At 36.8% G+C, this 18,996-nt stretch overlaps 1 protein-coding gene across 3 annotated transcripts in view; it reads right to left on the bottom strand.

The window, feature by feature from the left end:
• Positions 1-2,814: 2,814 nt before the first annotated feature.
• Positions 2,815-18,996, bottom strand: part of ACBD3 (acyl-CoA binding domain containing 3) — a 52,739-nt gene continuing 36,557 nt past the window's right edge. For 2 of the 3 annotated variants that reach the window (XM_007481498.3, XM_056816018.1), the window contains exons 4-8: positions 15,101-15,259; positions 13,126-13,300; positions 8,779-8,965; positions 7,401-7,685; positions 2,815-4,980 (exon numbers count right to left, since the gene is read on the bottom strand). In XM_007481498.3, the coding sequence (XP_007481560.1) occupies positions 4,775-4,980; positions 7,401-7,685; positions 8,779-8,965; positions 13,126-13,300; positions 15,101-15,259 (1,012 nt within the window). In that variant the 3' untranslated portion in view covers positions 2,815-4,774. The remainder of the gene's footprint in view (positions 4,981-7,400; positions 7,686-8,778; positions 8,966-13,125; positions 13,301-15,100; positions 15,260-18,996) is intronic. The other variant, XM_007481499.3, reaches the window with a different exon arrangement.

The following is an 18,996-nucleotide window of genomic DNA, read 5'->3' on the forward strand; positions in this document are numbered from 1 at the left end:
TATAAGGTCAAAAAAAGCCAAATGAAGTCAAGCTGGGAAGGGTTTTTCAATAGTAACAGAGGAGTTTTCATTTGATCCTAGAGGTAATAAGGAGCCATTGGAGTTTATTGAGCAGCAAAGTGGCATGGCCTGATCTGTGCTTCAGTAAAATTCCTTTGGTTGCTATGGAAATTCTGTTATGTGGGATGATATAATCTATCTTCCTTGTACTGATCACCAGGATTTCATTCAACGTTTGAGATGAGTCAGAAATTCTGATCTATCTGCTAGCATGTGAAAAGCATCATCACTCAAAAGCCAACAGACCACCAGGATGGTACAATCTCCAGGCTTCTTAATGCATATGGAAGGGGATCTTGTTTTAAAAACTAAAGGAGAAAGGCAAGACATCTCTGACAAGAGAGTTTCAGATTTTAAGATGAGAATGCTTGGGGGGGGGGGGGGTGAAGGCAATTATTAAAAGACTATTCTGAGGGACAGCTAAGTAGTTCAGTAGATAAAGTGGAGAAGGGAGGTCCTGAGTTCAAATCTGTCCGTAGACACTTCTCCTAGCTGCATGGCCTTGGCCGAATCACTTAACCCCAATTATCTAGCCCATATCACTCTTCTGTCCTGGAACTGATTCTGCATAAGTGTAAAAAAAGATGATTTCAAAATATCACCCAATAAATTAGAGCAGAACAGACAATTCTATACCCAAGTCTTCCACTGTAGGCAATACAGTTAAAGAAGTTGAGTGAAAAAAGCTTAGGTGTCTCAGAGAAAAAAGTTATCTAGATATACACTAGGAAATCAAAGGAAAGGTTACTGGATCCAAGAGGTAATAAATCATTTTACAAGTTTATAGCTTATAGGCAAAGTAGCAGTCATTCAGTCCTGAAGAACCACCCAAATCTGTGAATGATCCAGAGCCTGAGCCACTGAAACCAAGAAAGAGGTACATAAGCTCCAAGCCTGAGAGGAAAGTTAAAGGATGTCAGTTCTCCTAGGAATCTGTCTCTGCTATTTCACGGCAGCAAGCAAATGATGAGGCCCTTTAATAACTTTCATAATATCACCTTTCCCCAAAAAAAATTCTTTTTCAAATATAGATACCTATTTATATTATATTCTTTATGTACACAGTCATTGGCTCTGATGCCACTTACGCAAAAATAAAAAAAATACATGGGGAATTACACAAATCCAGGTTATGTCCAACATTCCCAAATAAGTTAGGATGATTTAGGACCTTTAACACTACTAGAAACAAGTCTGATAATAGAGGACAGAACTGTACATTGGGGGGGAGAGGGGAAGAGGGGAGAGAGGGAGAGGGGGAGAGGGGGAGAGAAGGAGAGAAGGAGAGAAGGAGAGAAGGAGAGAGAGAGAGAGAGAGAGAGAGAGAGAGAGAGAGAGAGAGAGAGAGAGAGAGAGAGAGAGAGAGAGAGAGAGAGAGAGAGAGAGAGAGAGCTTATATGCACGCATGTGCACAAGAAACCAAATGACTGCCAGTTACTAGTCAGCTTACTTTGAGCAAATGATAACCTTCCCTGGAACAGTTTCCTTATAAAATGAGGAGGCTAGATATATCTAAGGTGCGCTTTCCAGCTCTAAACTGTATCTCTCAAGAAATTTTGAAACTATTTAAACTGACATTTCTCCAAAAACTTGTCAGGTAGTTGAATAAGGGATCAGTTCTATACCTCTTCTATATTGGCTATATATAGATTAACATCAGACTACCTGAAAAGCTCACAAGCAAAGGCAGAATTTTGTGTCATTAATTAGGTAATAATTATAAATTACAGCATGGTCTGTTAAGTATAGCTGATGTTTCTTTCTTACTTCTCCAATCAGAAAGACCATTACTCTAACATTCCAGGTAGGGAATAAGGGAGACAATAATCAATTAAGCTTTAAAAAAATCTACCAAAAACCAAGTCAAAGAATTCTAGGTTTATAAATAGTCAAGAACCAAATTTGAACACTAACAATTAGAATTATTATTCCCACTTGTTCTGACTGAAAGCTCTCCTACCTCCCTAACTCTAATTCTTAAATAGGTTATATCCTCACTGATGATCAAGTTCCCTGTGGAAGTAGACACAATAGGTCTATGTCTATTACTACATTACAAATTATTTTTAGCAAGTCTCTTCTGATGCTCCAAGAAAAAAGCATTGCCTTACAAAATGACAGCTACCAACAGGTCCTCTACACTACATCCCAAATCAAGAGTTCTCAATTAGCCCCTGGACTGACTGCATGGTATCTCAGAACCAGGTATGGCAACCTGATCCTTTTATTTTTGCTTTATAAAACTCCATGTCACAAATGCTTCCAAATATTTCTTTAAAAAAAAAAAAAGTTACTCTCTAACCTCAAGAACCAAGGGAGGTCTATTTTAAATGGGTCAATTCCTGATATTCCAGATAACACTGCTAAAGTGTGACCCCACTGCTTCTGAAACATCAACTTTCAGGATCAGCAGGTTAACTGCCCCATTTCATGTTCTATTTCAGAACATTCTTTACTTGTTTCAGGTAACAATATGTGCACACAATTGAGGAGAAAAAAAACTGTTTTAGAACAAGACATTGAACAAGGAAAGGCAGTGCTTTAAATTGATGAGTCTGAAAAAGAATTTTGAGGTCTATTTGAACATACGAGTGTCATTTATAGCAGAAAGAGTTGGCCAGAAAAGAGGTTTTGTTGTGTTGCCTATTTTTTTTTTTAAACTAGACCTTCTTAAAAATAGAAAAGGCCTTTTAATACATTTCTTTTTGTCATACCTGAATACTTCAGAAAAGAACCACATTTTTAAAAAAAGTCAAGCGGTTACAAGTAAACATATTTTAATTGATTAAATATATTATTCTAAAGTATTTTTGAAATTGTATTTGCACTGTTCTAATCAATAGCCAAAGGGAATAGAAAAAGTTAAAAACCAAAAAGTTTTGACGTGAACATTTGATGAACTGTTGCCATTTAAAGTGACATGCTGCTCCCAAGAACAATGACATTCTATGAGTGAGATAATCTCAACATGGGCAAGGACAAAATCTGTAATCAAATCCTGGAAGAAATATATATTAGTGTCTGCTTTTTTAAAATGTTTATTATTTTACATTTTTTTAAATACAGAATTCTTGTTAAAAAAAAATAGCAAAGAACTGCCTAACTCCATGGTTTTACATTCTGTATACACAAGAGAGCAGACTGTCTTAAAAATGTTTTGGGTATAACAGCATTGATAGCCATGAGCTGGTACTATGTTTCTGAACCAAATTCAAAAACTCCAAATTAAGTACTATGGAACTACTTAGCAGAAAAAAAAAAAACCCAGTTTGTGAATGAGGAGAGAAAAAAGTTAGATATATAGATATATATTATATATACACAAAACCAAGGATCAAACAGAAACAAACCCAACACACACAAAACTCAAGTGTCCCCATTAGGTAGTGAACTGTACAAACTGTAGCTAATTAATGGAAATCCTTCTTCAAGAAGTGATTTGTGATTTTTTAAAATCCACATATGTCAAAAACATACATTAACAGTGTTAAATGTATATTCACATCTGTCTATATCACATTCCTCCAAGGCTCCCTATACTGGCCAATTACTTTCACAAATATGGGCCTGACAAATCCATATCTGTTTGAATTGAACAGAGCCACAAGATGCTCCAACATCATCCGTGACAGACATAATACAGATTAAAGTTAGAAGACGTTAAAATTTAGGTTATGTGATGGGGCATTTCAGCTTTCCACAATACTTCATTCTAAAGTAGAAATCGCATAGGATTTGTGCACAAGTGGTACCAAATATGAGAAAATGGAGTGGCAGTGATTTATCAGTGCAACATGAATCCCCACACTGAATTATACTAAAATGATTTAAAATATTTAAATGCCCCAGGTGCCAATTTGCATTTATAAAATACAAAGCAAGATTACTGAATTGGATAGAAAAACTAGGTTTGATATTTGACCTAAAAAGCCAATCAAGTCAATAATTTATTAACTCTGTTTTGCTACTGGTAGTCAATCTTAGGCAGAGATGGAAAGCTATTCAGCTGAGAGACAAGTTGACTCATCTGTACTACCTATGTTGGTAATAGAGTTCATTCATTATCCTGGTTTAACAAATTCTAGCATCCAATTCTTCCAGAGAATCCTTCTTTGTATTACCTTGGACTAATAAAAAATAAAGGCAATCTGTCTAAATTATGCCAATTTGGGCTATGCAGGACACAGCTAAACAGAGACAACTCGTTTAAAAAACTGCTTTAGGTAACAATTTTGAGTTTCTAATTATAAAAAACAAAACAAAAAACCCTGACATTTCAAAACATTAACAGAGGGGCTTCAAATTAAAAGGCAATTCAACTATTAGTGATCATAAAGCCCATGGGGCAGGAACAGTGGACTAACCATCAGCCAAAGAGGGTTCACACCGGGGCCTTTCATTCAGTAGGGTTTGAGGAATTTAACATATGTAACTCACGTAATTTCAGCTTAAACACCATCCATCAGTGACTCTCTTGGTTAACCCCTAAGTGCTGGATGAGTCTGGAGATCACTTTTCAACACCAAAAACTTCTTGTAACAATAATAGGGAGTCTTGGGGGTAATCTTGACTCTCAAAGAGTTCACAGACTGTCAAGACCAAAACCAAATGGGGTGAACACTGAGTCTAATGCTCTGTAATGTTAGAAGAGATTCCCAAAAAAAAGGCCATCTTCTGCCCAGCCCAAGCCTCAACTGATATTGTAACACCACCTTTATCTAGTATAATAGACTCTGTAGTAGACTATTTTCGATCTCCATAAAGAATATGAGTTATCAAATTTAAGGAGATAGACTCCTTTCCCTGGGTACTGATGGCTGCCAGCATATACTTCCTCATGACAGTCTCGTCGATACACAGGTACAATTTCATCTAGCTGGGCCTTGTTGGCCTTCCTTTTGGCTTTTTCTTCACTGTTTTCTGGATAAAAGAAGAAGAAGAAGAAGAAAAAGAATGAAGTCAGACAAATCACCAATTTAAGAAAATCATATCCATTTCAAACTACTCAAAGTGGATTCTCAGAATAGCTATGATTTTTCTCAATCCATACCAGAACTATGGAACTTAGCAGCACAGTAGTATAAATTCTGTTTTTCTTCCCATTTAACCTAATCTCCTTAATTACTAATGCTAAGTACTTTTCTTCCCCCCTCCAGGAGGACCCAGAGGAAAATGTTACCATGATATTTTTCTCAAGCATAGATGTTTTTTTGGAGGGTGGGAAGGTAAGAGTAGACACAAGAAATAGAATTGGAAATGACATCTATTTTTAAAACTAATTGGCTAAGGGAGCCAGATATTTCATTTCACTTTAAAAGTAAATAATTAGAGCATATGGATAGATACCCAAGTGATAAATAACTATCTCTCTCTTGTTGTATCTGTGAAACTCATAGAACAGGGGTTCTTAACTTTTATGGTATCACAGACCCCTTCTCAGAATGTTTTTAAATCTGTAAAATAAAATAGATAGGAAAATCAATGATACTGAAATTAGCAGAAATTTTTAAAATAATAATAACAAATTTATAATAGTAATATATCTAGTGGCAGGTCTAGTAACTACTATAATTTTGAAGTAGTGATGAGCATAAATAGTTGAGATATCTGCAACAACTATAATGTAATATGAAAAATCTATAATTTCAATTGGACACAAATCACAGGTACTGTTATTATTGTAATTTAGTGCCTATGTTAATAGAAGGAAATGCTAAATTTCTATTTCAGACTAGTGAAAATAGATACTATATTTCCCATTCAAATTCAAAGACACCCTGAAATCTATGGGTTCTCTAGACCTAGGTTAAAAACCCCTGCTATAGAGCTTGAGGAGAAGAAAACAAGTATAAAAATATGCGACTTCTTAAATAGGCTTGTTCATTGTAGTTTCCTGAACATCAGTTATAACAGGAGATGAAAAGGGGGAGGGGAAGTGCAAAGAAGACTAGCCCTGAAATCTAATTTTTTTAAAAAATGGATTTTGGAGGCAAAATTTTTAGAAATTCATGGTTATTTTGAGGCATTTACAAATTTAATCTGAGTGATTATCCAGAACATAAAATAAAGCATCTAGGTTAGTGACCCTGAACATATCACATTAGTTCTTTGGGCCTTGGTTTCCTCATCTGTAAAATAAGGATGGTAAGAGCACCTACCTCCTAGTAATATTTGTAAAGAGCTTTGTAAACCCTAAAGTGCCATTTAAATGTTAGCTACTATTAAGATGATGGGGCGGGGGGACCTCAGTGTGCAATTCCTCCCTCCACTCTCTGAGGTAATGCAGGGGGCTCACAAGCAGCTTGAAGTTGCGGTTTGGGCAAGCAAACTTGAAAACCTTCAACATTGCCCTATAAGGCTATATAATTTTATGAAAAGAATAATAAATCCTTAATTTGCCTTAAACTTTATCTCAAGAAGTGTTCTATATAAATGTCAATTAACTTAGCAAACACTTTATAGAATACCATTACAGAGAACCAGAGATGGTAACACTAAAAACATTCAAATATAGTTGCTATTCAAATGAGTAAATACTAATATGCCTACATGGTGTCCAGAAATGTGTGGAACTGAACTTTTCTGGGAAAATGGAAGTGAGGAAACCAACTTGCAAATTATTCAGCCATGTGTAGAGTACATTGTTTAAAGAATCTCCTGCTAAACCAAAATGTCTGCCCCATCCCCATGGTTCTTCTGCAAGCTCTATCTGCTGACTCCACCTGATTCTGTCTTCAGATCTCTCTTCTTTCTCCACTTTCCTTTACCTATTCACTCCCAAGGCTTCACTTACCATTAGATGAATACTCCAGCATATTAATCTCCAGAAAAGAATTCAAGGCTGAGAATCATACCCAAATGATCAGGATATTCCAGATTTCACATATTTTAAACTAAGCTCATCTGCTATCATGTGCCCATCTAACCCATCCTTCACACTGGCCAGCACACAAACCTGATTCTCACTCCCATGCACAAAATCCTTCAAAAGTTCCTAAATGCTTATATAATAAAGTTCACACTCCTGACCCTAGGATTCCACCTTAACTTTTCAATCCGATTTCATTCTACTACTCCCCTCCACATATACTGTGCTCCTGCTATATTGTGGCAGTCACCTTCCCCTACATTAAGTCCTGCACTGTCCCTCCCCTCCCCTCCAATGTCTTTTGTTCAGGTTGTTCCTTAAATCTGGAATCCTATCCTCCTCCTCTACCCCTCAACCAACCTCTACCATTCAAAATCCAACTCAAATATCTCGTTCTGTCATTTTTACCAAAGACTTTTACAACCTATGTAGGTCTTTATTTTTAAGTATGGTTATGAAAAAAAGGTTATACCTTCATCTTCTTCATCATCATCACTGGATTCACTGACATGCACACTGACAGAAGTATTGGGAGAGTCTGTCCATTCAAAATACACCCCAAACCCAATGTCATAATTGTCTGTTGCAAACTCCCAGAAAAGGTAAGATCCTTCTTCATGTGTAGGTACTCGGACGGTGACTACTTCTCCTCTGCCCACTGTGATCACTGAATCTGCATCCTGCCGAATCTTCTCTTTAAAGTCTTTGATCTGAGGTCTCGTCCACATGGAAGGAGCAGCTATTACAGGAACAGAGTCTAGCGATAATAGGACTTATAAAAGTTAAATAGGCCTACCATCTATATCTAAATGATAGTTATGTCCTAGAAATATTACATAACACTACCTTGACAATCCTGGTCCACCAACCTAGTGATAAGGCTCAGGGGCTACTTCTCCTCTGGATTTACGAACAATAAATACAATCTCATGTCACTCTTTCCTCTTAGGCCCAACATATGGAAGTACTTCAGTATCAAGGGCACATAGAAGAAATCATACAATATCTCAATTCTCATCAATTCCTTTTATCAAATACAATTCTATTTACAACTATTTTCTATACTTCACTTGTAAAAGCAATAGTATTTCCAGGGTAATTCCTGAAGTCCCATAAATAACTGAAGGGGCATTTTAACACAAAAGAAACTAAAGACACAGAGATACATTTATCAGAGCTTGGGTGATGGTCTAGGGAATTTTAATTTTTGAACTACATAAAGCAAGAATGTATATCTTTTATAGTTCTCGAAATACCTTGAAATGATCAAACAAAAAAATTTAGAGGAATCCTCACTTCAACTTCTTAGAGAATGAAGTGAATGGAAGAACCCTGGATACTAAGAAGTCCACAGAAAAAATGTTGATTTAGTGATAATGAAAGCTCCTATTACTAAGTAGAACAGTATGCCAGGGCATCTCTAAGGTTCCTTCTGATGCTACTTTCTAGAAAATGTTCCAGAGAGAAGCCACAAAGTATAAGTATGGTTTAATTCTCAAGATTACAGTTACTACATGCCACTATCATTGCTGCTGTCTCTATCAATCAAAAGAAATGTTTGCCTAGCATGAGATGTCTATCACACAATGTGGGATTTTGACCTTTAAATCTATTAGATAAATAAAAGGATCAAGTGCACATAAAATCAAGTAATCTTCACTCATTCATTTCAGAACTCTAGAGACAGGTCTGCTGGACGCAGTAAGTTTAGTCTACAAGGGCAAAAAATGTTGCTCAATAGACAATTGTTGATTCTCTCATGAGTGATATTTAAATATGCTCAACTCACCCTCCTAGATTTTTTATTTTTAGAGTAGGAAGACTAAATGTTCAGAAATTACTAATAATACCTTTTGGTCCATTCTCTAGGGCTTCTTCTGAAATTTCTGGTTCCAGTTCTTTCACAGAGCTGTCTGGGTGAGGTTTGGCCTGTCCATTGACTGAGAGTATTTCACCAGGTGCAGTTGCATTCACCTTTGATGCTGCAGGCAAAGATGCTCCAGCTGCTGCTTCCTCTTGCTGTTTCTGTAATGCTGCCTATAATTATATATTTTTTTAAAAACTGAATGTGAAGAATAACTATTTTAGCATATATTGCTCTTTCAGCAAAAAAGAAAAATATGGACATTACTTCGAATAGCCATATGACTTAAGCCAACAGTAGTTAACAGAGACTGCATAATACTCCTGGCTGATAAAAGCTGCTTGAGACTACTAGTAATTGTACAATTAGGGAATGGGGTTATTAATGTCTTTCAATTATTTTTTTTGAGGCAAATATCTACCTACCCAAAGTAATTATTACTATATTAAGTTTGTAAAGAGTACAAGTTTCACTAAAAAAAAAAGAAGGAAAATGATACATCAACTACAAGGTAGGAAATTTTTTAAAACTGAAGTTACTGTTGATGGACTATATTTTTCCATATTAATAGGAAATTGCTATCATTATAACAACTGAGAGATACCTTCAAAAATTCCATTTCTAGAAATAACATGTTTTAAGTTTTTAGAGAAGATCACTTAATAATTCCAACTGGAAATATGAAGAAAGCTACTATATTCAAGAAGTACTAGTAACATAGATTTAGAGCTTACAGAGATCTTAGAGGATATTGAATACAATCTTCTAATTTTACAAATTAAGAAAATGAGGCACAAAGAGGTGAAATGATTTGCCCAGAGTCATATAGCTAGTAAGTCTGAGGCAGGATTTGAATTCTGGGTCTTCCTAACTCCAAGTCTCTACTACACTACTTACCTACATGTATTGTCATCAAGAGTCAAAAATAAGGAGGTAGACAAAGGAATACCAGCTCTTGATTTCAGTTTCATAGGTAAAAGGTCTCAGAGATACACCCTAACTCCTCATTTTATTTTTGTGAAGATCTGACTTCTCTCCTTTATCCTTACCTTCCCTCCTCATTGAAAAATAAAAATAAAAGTCCTATTACAAAAATGCCCACAGTCAAGTGAAACAAATTCTCTCACTAAGCATGTCAAAAAAAAGTCTCAATCTATATTCTGAATCCATCACCTCTCTATCTGGAGATGGCAAGCATGTTTTTCAACATGAGTCTTCTAGAATCATATTTGGCCATTGTATAGATCAGAGTTCCTAAGTCTTTCAAAGTTGTTTGTCTTTACAATAGTGTTGTTATTGTATAAATTATTCTCCTGGTCCTATTCATTTCACCTTGCATCAGTTCATACAAGTCTTCCTAGGTCTCTGTGAAACTGCCCTCCATCCTTTCTCTTACAGTACAATTGTATTGTATTCTATCACATTCATATACCACAATTTGTTCAGCCAATCCCCAACTGATGGGCTTCCTCTTAATTTCTGACTCTTTGCCACCACAAAAAAGGAAGCTATACAAATCTTTGTATATATAACCTCTCATTTTTACATATTAGGACACTGAAGCCCTGTTATAAAGGGACTCTTCAAATGACTTAAGAGTTAACTAAGTAACAGAGGAAGTATTTACCCAGGAGTTTGGGCTCTGAATCTAATGTTTTCTAGTATACTGCATAGGATTTTCCACCAGGATTTTGTTTTTTTCAATATTCAGCAAGATTTTCTCCCCATTAACTAAGAAATAATTTACAAAAATGTATACCACTATGAGCAACTTTACAAGTTGTAATATGATTTTTTTAAAAAGTCCTTTGCAGCAGAAAATGGAAAGAGGATTTGATTTGAAATTAAAAGAGAAATCAGTAATGAAATTACTGTTTCTGACTTTTTAGGAGTCAAAGAATATTAGAATTTGGAAGGGCTCTTAGAGGTCAATCTAGCCTAACCCATACATGAACAGGCCTAAATTTCCCCAACTATAAAATGGAGTTAATAGTCTGTCATACCTACCTAACACAAATGTGTAAGAATCAAATGAAATAATATATGTAAAGCACTACACACACACACACACACACACACACACACACACACACACACACACACACACACCCCTTAATGCCAATTAAAAAAAAATAAAGTTTGAAAGAATGGAAACTACAAATGGAAGAAAAAATCTCAAGATAAAATTTTCTTCTCATTTGTCCATTAAAGTGTGTGAATACAAACACACGCAATCACTTCAGCTATTGTCTGAAAATGTCAATCTGCTCCAGCATGACTGATACATTTGTGAACAAATTGAGCATAATGCAAATTTTTAGTTTGCTTTTAACAATAAAAAGTTAGAAGGAATAAAACTGTACCAATTCACAATTACTCACAAATGCCATTTCAATAAAGCAATTTCAGGTCTTTTCCAAATCCCTTCCCTTTCTGTCATACTTCAGCCCAAAGACCCAAAGTTAGAAGCATACCTAGTTGCTTTAGCAACCTAGGTCCAAAGCTGTGGATGCATTTGCTATTGTCATATGTATGCATTTCTTAACCATTTAAGCTGTGTAAAACTTATGCTACCATTTTTCATCACATTAATATCTTTTTTATTTATTTTGCTGACAACATATTTGTGTGTTATGCCCAAATCTCATTTTTCTCCACAATCCCAAGTGGTTTTTATTGCATATTTTCCATAGCTAGGTGGTTTTGAGGAGCACATATATCATCTTATAGCAGAACTAATTGCATACAAATTTCCTCCAAAAATATAACTTGAATTTCGAATGAATTTTCATTTCACACCTCACCACTTTTCAACAGAAATCCATGATGTCTTTTGGCTTTTCACAGACATCAAAGATATGATTCATGAACAAAAAAGCAAATGGTATTATGAGAACTCAAAGGAAATGCCAGCTTGCTTCATATTGTCCTCTATACTCTTGGTGACAAGACTCTTAATTATGTCATAAGTACAGAATTCACAAATTCTGTGTTCCATAGAATGAGCTATACATTTGTACTATTTGGAAAACCTATTACATAGAATGGCTTGTGTGTATATGTTAATGATAAATAGGAGGAATGTAGTTTCTCTTTCTTAAGATTCTTTGCTCATAATTGCTCTTATCACAGTTAAATTTAAAAAAATTCACTTGTAGATTTAAAGGCAAAACCTCAATAAGGTGGCAGGATCTGTCAAGAATCTGATCTCCATATGCATGCCTTTCAAGAACCCAGAGCTACCGCCTAAACACAAGGAAGTTTCAGAGCTGGGGCTTTATCTCATCCATCTTATACCAAGTATGATGAAAAGGAAAGTTCTGTTACCACCACTTTGCAGACTGGGAAACTGAGACAGAGAGAATCACATGAAATTTAAATTATCTGCTTAAGTTCATAGAAATTCTGGTAGAACCAGGACAATAACTTCTAGTGCTTGTTCCAAAATGGTAGAACTAGGATCTGATTTTTAGTCTAGTGCTCTTATGATACACTATACTAGAACATTATATGTTCCATGGAGTACTGCCTAGGAACCTAACCAGGTCAAGAAGTGCCTTCCAAACCACAAGCCAAGGCCAATTCAGGCTACCAATCAGCATCTTTCAAACTTAAAGCCTAGGGAATGGTAATTTCTGCTTTTAGCTAGTCAATTCTGTAACTTTGAAGTAACTGCAGAATCAGAGGATCTATAGAGTTACAAGAATCCTTGGAACATAGATTCCAATCCTTCTCATGAAAAAGAGAAAGCCCACAGTGAAATAGAGACAGGGCCTGGCACTGGGATTTTGCTGGCGAGGGAGCTTCAGGTGAAGAAATATTCTCCACAATGGCAGGTCAGCACCTAATCTGAAACTCGAAAAGTTTTAATACATCTGCCTGGGACACCAAGAGGTCTAGGGACTTGTCTAGGGTCACACAGCCAGCACGAATCAGAGTGAAACTTAAAAGTCAAACCTTCTTGGTTCTAAGGTTAGCTTTCTATTTTCTCTCTCCTCCATTCCATTAAAATTATAACTGACATTTATATAGTGCTTTACATAAGTCATCTCATTTATTCCTCTCAATAATCCTATGAAAGACGTACTATACTACAGATTTATCTTCCTTTTACAAATGAGGAAAGGAAGTCTCAAAGAGGTCAAGTCAGTACCCATGTTCACAGAGCTCCAGATAATCAGAGGCTGGAATGGAACTCAATTCTGTCCTGATTCCCAGTGAAGACCTCATCTTTCTAGAGTAGATTGTCTCTCAGCTACCATTTGCTAAAATGAATCTCTTTTCCAATCAAACTGAAGACCTTCCCTAACACTGCATTCTGAGGCTATCATACCTGTTGCTGCGAAAGCTGGACTTGATACAACTGCTGCATGTACTGCTGATAATGCTGCTCTTGCAGCTGACGAATGAGAATCTGCTGCTGCTCATAGTTCCCTGGATACTGCTGGGCCGCGTACTGCTGGAACTGCACAGCAGTCTGGGAGTTTAGTGCTGCCATTATCTGTTGCCTAAAAATGTTAAAAATAGACCAGGCTGACTATAAAGGACTGTTTACTATGAAAGGCAAGTCATTGTTATATTTTAAATTTTACAAACCCTTTGAAATAACTAGGCCAGTTATGCTCATTAAGACATACCTCTGGCCTAGAAGAAATAAGGCACTGAACTTAAGCAGTTGTAATAAACTCTGTTTCTATCCAATTTTAGCTAACTTTCCAAGGCAGTCTGTCGTGGTGGTATTTCCTTCTTTCTTTCTCTTTCTTTTTTCAACGGGACCTGCAATTTCATTAGTTTAAGGAGCTCCTGGTGAAGAATTCCCTCTATCAATATGAACTGTGCCCTGCTCTGACACTTGTAATCTTTAACAGCCTTTGAGAGTTGCCTGGGGAACCAAGAGGTGAAATGACTTGATCTGGATCATGTAGCCAGTCTGTATGGGGGGGAGGGGGTTGAACTCAAAGCTTTCTGACTCCAAGGCCAACTCTCTACCTATACACTATAAACTGCCTTTTGTGGGTGTGCTTTTAACTAAGATATAAAGCAGCACAAACGGATGGGATTTATTATTAGCCAGATATACTGATAACTAGCCAGATACAGATAACACTGGCTAGAATGCTAAATCTAAAATAAATAATAAATAAATAAAATAAATCCAAGTAAAATAAATAAAAGTTTGTGGCTCCATAGGACTTTTAGGCCTACTTGAAAAAGTCCTCACTGCACTTCATTTCATGTAAAACTTTTTTTTTTTTAAAATGTAAAATTCTCCCTATTTTTGTTCACAAAAACATAGATTTAGAGTTAAAAGAAATCTCAGGTCATCTAATCCAACTCCCTTCTTTTAAAGCTGAGGGAACTGAAATCCAGAAAGTTTAAGTGACTTGCCCCAGGTCATAAGAGTAGTAAGTTGACAGTGAGGATTCAAACCAAAGACCTCTGATTTCAAATCACTGGTTCTTTCCACTTTCAAACTCTTTAGAACCTTGCAAAAAGTTATCTGGAACGCTTTCATAAACTGAGAGCTAAGCAATCAATCAGCAGAAACCTAGAAGTCACCCAGGCACTCTGTAACAGCCCCAAATGCCATGACAGGTAGCATCAGTGCTCCCTATTTCGCTAACATAAGGAGAGAAAGGAGTGACGTCCACATACAGGATCTTCCCCAGGTCCTCTGATCTCAAAGTACTCAACAGTCTTCTTATAAATACCAATGAGAACATCTAACCATGCCTTATTTCTCCCCACTGCATTTTCAGGTATTTGAGAGCAGGGACTCAGAGTAGCAAGGTAGTTAAGACCACTGGACAGGAAACCTGAGGACTGGGTTTCAAATCCCAGCTCTGTCACTTTCTACTTGTATGACCTTGGGCAAGGCACATAATCTCTGTCGGCCTCAGTTACTTCATCTACAAAATGACCTCTTTGAGCTCCAACTCCATGGTCCTATAACTGTATCTTACTTATTGTTGTATTTTTCCTAGCACTTAACCACGTTTATTGCAAGCAGTAGGCATTTACTCAATGCTGAATGAAAGTGTCCAAGAGGGCCAGAAGCAAGATAGGAGAAATTCCAGCTCTCTAAGAAGAACCCCCCCCCCATGCCTAGAGGCAGAAGTCGAGACAGAGGTCACTGTACCCCTTCAAGGACAAACCTTCAGGGAGGAGACTTTTTTTAAATCAATGTTATCATTGGTCCAAACAGCTATCAAGCTGCAGTAACAGCAGTGCTCCAAAGCACATGATGAAAAGCAAGACTCCAATGATTGACTAGCCCATTTTAAAGTGCAATTTGAGAGTAAGCTTACTTCTGCTGTTCCAGACGCAGCTTCTCCTCCTCTATTCGCCTCTTCTCCTCTGCTTCCCTTTTCAATCTTTCAGATTCTTCCTGAATACGTTTTTCTTCCTCTCTTTGCAAACGTTCTCTTTCTTCCTTTTCCCTACGCCTTTGCTCCTCCTCTTCCTTCCTACAAAATAAGAAACAAAAAGAATGAGTGTTAAATGAAACCCTCCCTTCTTTTATAAAAGAGATGACAGAGTTCAGACTCTACAATTTTGAAGATGTTTTGTGCAACTAGTTATAATATTATAGGCAGTATGTTTCTAGTAAATTTAAATCTAAGAATGGAAAAGCTAATATGAGAAGACATTTGCTGTCAAGTATTATTATGATCAACATATATACATACATCAATACCATCATCATCTTCATCACAGCATTTATTTAGTGTTTTGAGGTTTGCAACATGTCTCAATTCGCAAACAGCTCTGTGAAGTAGTTAAAAAGTTTCTATTTTGTCAAATAAAGTTTGGGCAGTGAATCATTCTGACACCAAAATACAAACTGTATACTTATAAACCTATTATAGTAGCCACTCATTTGCCTGAAATCAAGCAATGAGTTGTCCTGCATAAGTTAGTTTTTCCAGATAAAAGAAACTTATCCACACATTAAAGAGAATTTAACTTGATCTTGGTGACTGATTATTGACCAAGGTTCAGAATTTGCCTCATTAACTATGTAGTGCCAGCCAAATCATTTAACCTGAGACTCAGTTTTCTTATTTGTAAAATGGCAATAATTAGCACTTAACCTCACAGGATTGTTGCAAGGAACAAATATAATAAGATGTATAAAGCACTTTGCAACTTTAAAGCGCTATAAAAATGAGTTATTATTATAAACCTCAATTACTACAGTTCAAAGAATACAGGATTTGGAATCAAAAGATGTGGATTCAAATATTGACTGTCATTTATCACCTGTGTGACTATGGGCAAACAACCTCCCTGACCTTCTATACATTGATCTGCAAAATTAAAGTTATAGATATATGATCTCCAAGGTTCCTTTCATGCCTAAACCTGTGATCCTATCTTATGATCCTGCTGAACTACAGTGATTGCCCTTAGGACTTATGATGGGTGTAGAGACACTTCCCCGACCCTAAACAATCTCTTAGGCTTTGAATTGTTGTGCTACCATAGAGGTCTTGTCTTGACCCTTGCTTTGCTTTTAGTGCACCTGCCTCTGAGGGTACTGTCCCTTTCCAAGTGGCTATAAAACCAGGTACATCTACACAATAAAAGTACCTGGGTTCTACTATTATACATCTAGACTGGAAAAGACCTCAGAGGCCATTTATTCTGTTCCCTTCATTGTACAGATGACAAATCCAGGCAGGTTAAGTGATTTGTCCATAGTTGCAGACATAATAAAAGCAGAATGGTGAGCCTGTGAATTTTAGATTTTACTCCACCCTGCTTAGTCTTTAGAATTCTAGCAACTAGGAATGTATACACTCCCACTGAAGGATTAAATGTGGGGGAGGAACATCTATGAGTGTGCTAGCAAGTGACAAATCAGAAACAACTGACTGACCCCCTGGGCCATCCAAAGCCAAGTTTAAGCCACCATTGATACATGTAAGACACAGGAAGTGACGTAAAGAACTGCCTTTATATTTCACGTCACTTCCTGTGAGAGGGACTTGGCCATGGAACTCAACCATGGAGGAGCTTGAGATCATGAGACCTCAGACTGATTCCCTTAGACGATCAGGTGGTGAGTGAGAAGGCTGACTCCCCTTTCCTTGGCTTTTCTGGAGGCAACAGCCTCTGGAGAGGCCCTTCTCTTGGGACTTCCTGTCCTTGGCTTTTTTGGAGGCACCAGCCTCTGGAAAGGCCCATCTCTTGGAGTAGGCCTCGTGTCAGGAAGCCATTTTAGATTTAATCCTCTGGTTCTCCCCCCTCCCCCTTTAGCTGAGACCTCAGAACTCCTGCCTGGTTCAGACCAGACCAGGGCAGCTCTCCTTCCCTTTCTCCCCCCTCTCTCTCATTTCTTAATTTCTTCCTTCTGTTGTAAATAAACCACCATAAAATTTCATTCTGACTTGAGTATTTCATTGGGATTTAGAATTTAAATCCCTGGCGACCAACTAAAAATATATTCAATACAACCCTAAATTATACCCCTAACAAGCCTAAATCATCTGACTGCAAATCCTGCACTCCCCTCTGATTTACCATGATGCCTCTCTCTGAGTAGACTATATAAACTTCTTATGGCATCACTCTGAAACATTCAATGGTCTCTTGATTAAATGACAGGATTCATCTATGTTTTGGATAACTGTTTTGGATGTTATATATTTTATATGTGGGTCTATGTTTTATATATATATATATATTTTTTTTTTTAAATATGTGTATATATGATGAAAGACAAGAGAAACGTTTTAGCAAAAAAGAATATTACTAAATTGAAAAAAAAAATCAAGCAGTTTTCTGTCATGATTTCTATCTATGAAATCCCTTTCTTACCACTATCTCCTATTCTTCACTCAGCCCTTTTCCTAACTGATTCTCTGTCCTCACCTAGGGTTTCCAGAGTCCTCACTCTTCTCTGTTCCACAAGTACAGTAACACTATTCTAGTCTCACTTCCCTCCCTTGACACTCAACCTTTTAGTGAAGCAATTCAATCATGCACTATCAGCTATCTTTGAATCATCTACCTACTGTCTTCTCACAAGTTATACCTTGTCATACCCCAACCCTAATTTATTCTCAACATTCTCCTTTACTCCTACTCATGCACTACAAATAGCATTGGAGACAGTCACGCAATTGTGCCCACTAGGGTTACTACAGATGCATTTTACCTTATTTCAACCAGGTCTTCACTGTATAAAACAAGTCTTTCTATTCTTTCCTAATTAACGGAATAACACTCTAAACAGCATCCATTTCAAACCTTCTTATTCTCTCAAATTTCTTATACCTCTTACTTTGTCTTCCCAACTCTAAGCTCTCAGCAGAGAATCTTGCCTTCCCCTTAAAAAATTGAGATCATCAATGTAAACTCCTTCCTTCCTTTTCACACCACACACCTAGAAATCCCTGAGCATCAATTTAATCCACTCTTCTTTGCTGGAGTTTCTGATAAAAAGGTAGCTTTTATTCTTACCCAGGTAAATCCCTCCATTCATGTTCTTGGATTTGGTCACCTCCAGGATTTTGTTCCTAGATCATTCCCTTCTTTACCTTCAATTTGGTAAACATTTTGAATATTAAGTGCATCTTTGATCTTTTCTTAGCCACTGGCTCTTTCCCAAACATCTATAAAATATCTAGGTCTCACTCCTTCTTAAAAAATTATTTAACCTAGCCATCTCCTCAAACTATTCCCTTTTTACAACCAAACTCCTAGAAAGGAGCATCTAAATTCATTTCCTCTATTTTCTCTCACTTTACACATTCTTCTTAAACTGCCATAAGGTCTTTTACCCATACTTGAAACTGCCCTGTCCAAGGTTAAGGAATTCTTTCCTTCTATATCCAATGGCCTTTTTTTCAACTTTCATTCTACTTGTTTTCTCTTTGTGCCTTTGACACTATCAATCACTCTCTCTCATCACTACCCTTCCTCTGGATATTCTCCCCTCTCCTTGTCTGGCCTCAATTCAGCATCTTCTTTCCTGGATCATAATCCAATTCCTACCTGCTACATATGTTATGCACATCTAAAGGCTCTGTCCTGGGCCTTATTCTATTTATTTCTCACTATATACTTTTCCCCAGGGAGGTCTCAGTACATTCTAGATGATTTGCAAATCAAGAGACCAAGCCCTAATCTCTCTCTGCATTACTAACTACCTGCTAGAGATCTCCACTTAGTATCTTGAAAACATATCACAATTAAC

This window comes from Monodelphis domestica, chromosome 2, assembly GCF_027887165.1.
Source record: "Monodelphis domestica isolate mMonDom1 chromosome 2, mMonDom1.pri, whole genome shotgun sequence".
NCBI lineage: Eukaryota > Metazoa > Chordata > Mammalia > Didelphimorphia > Didelphidae > Monodelphis > Monodelphis domestica.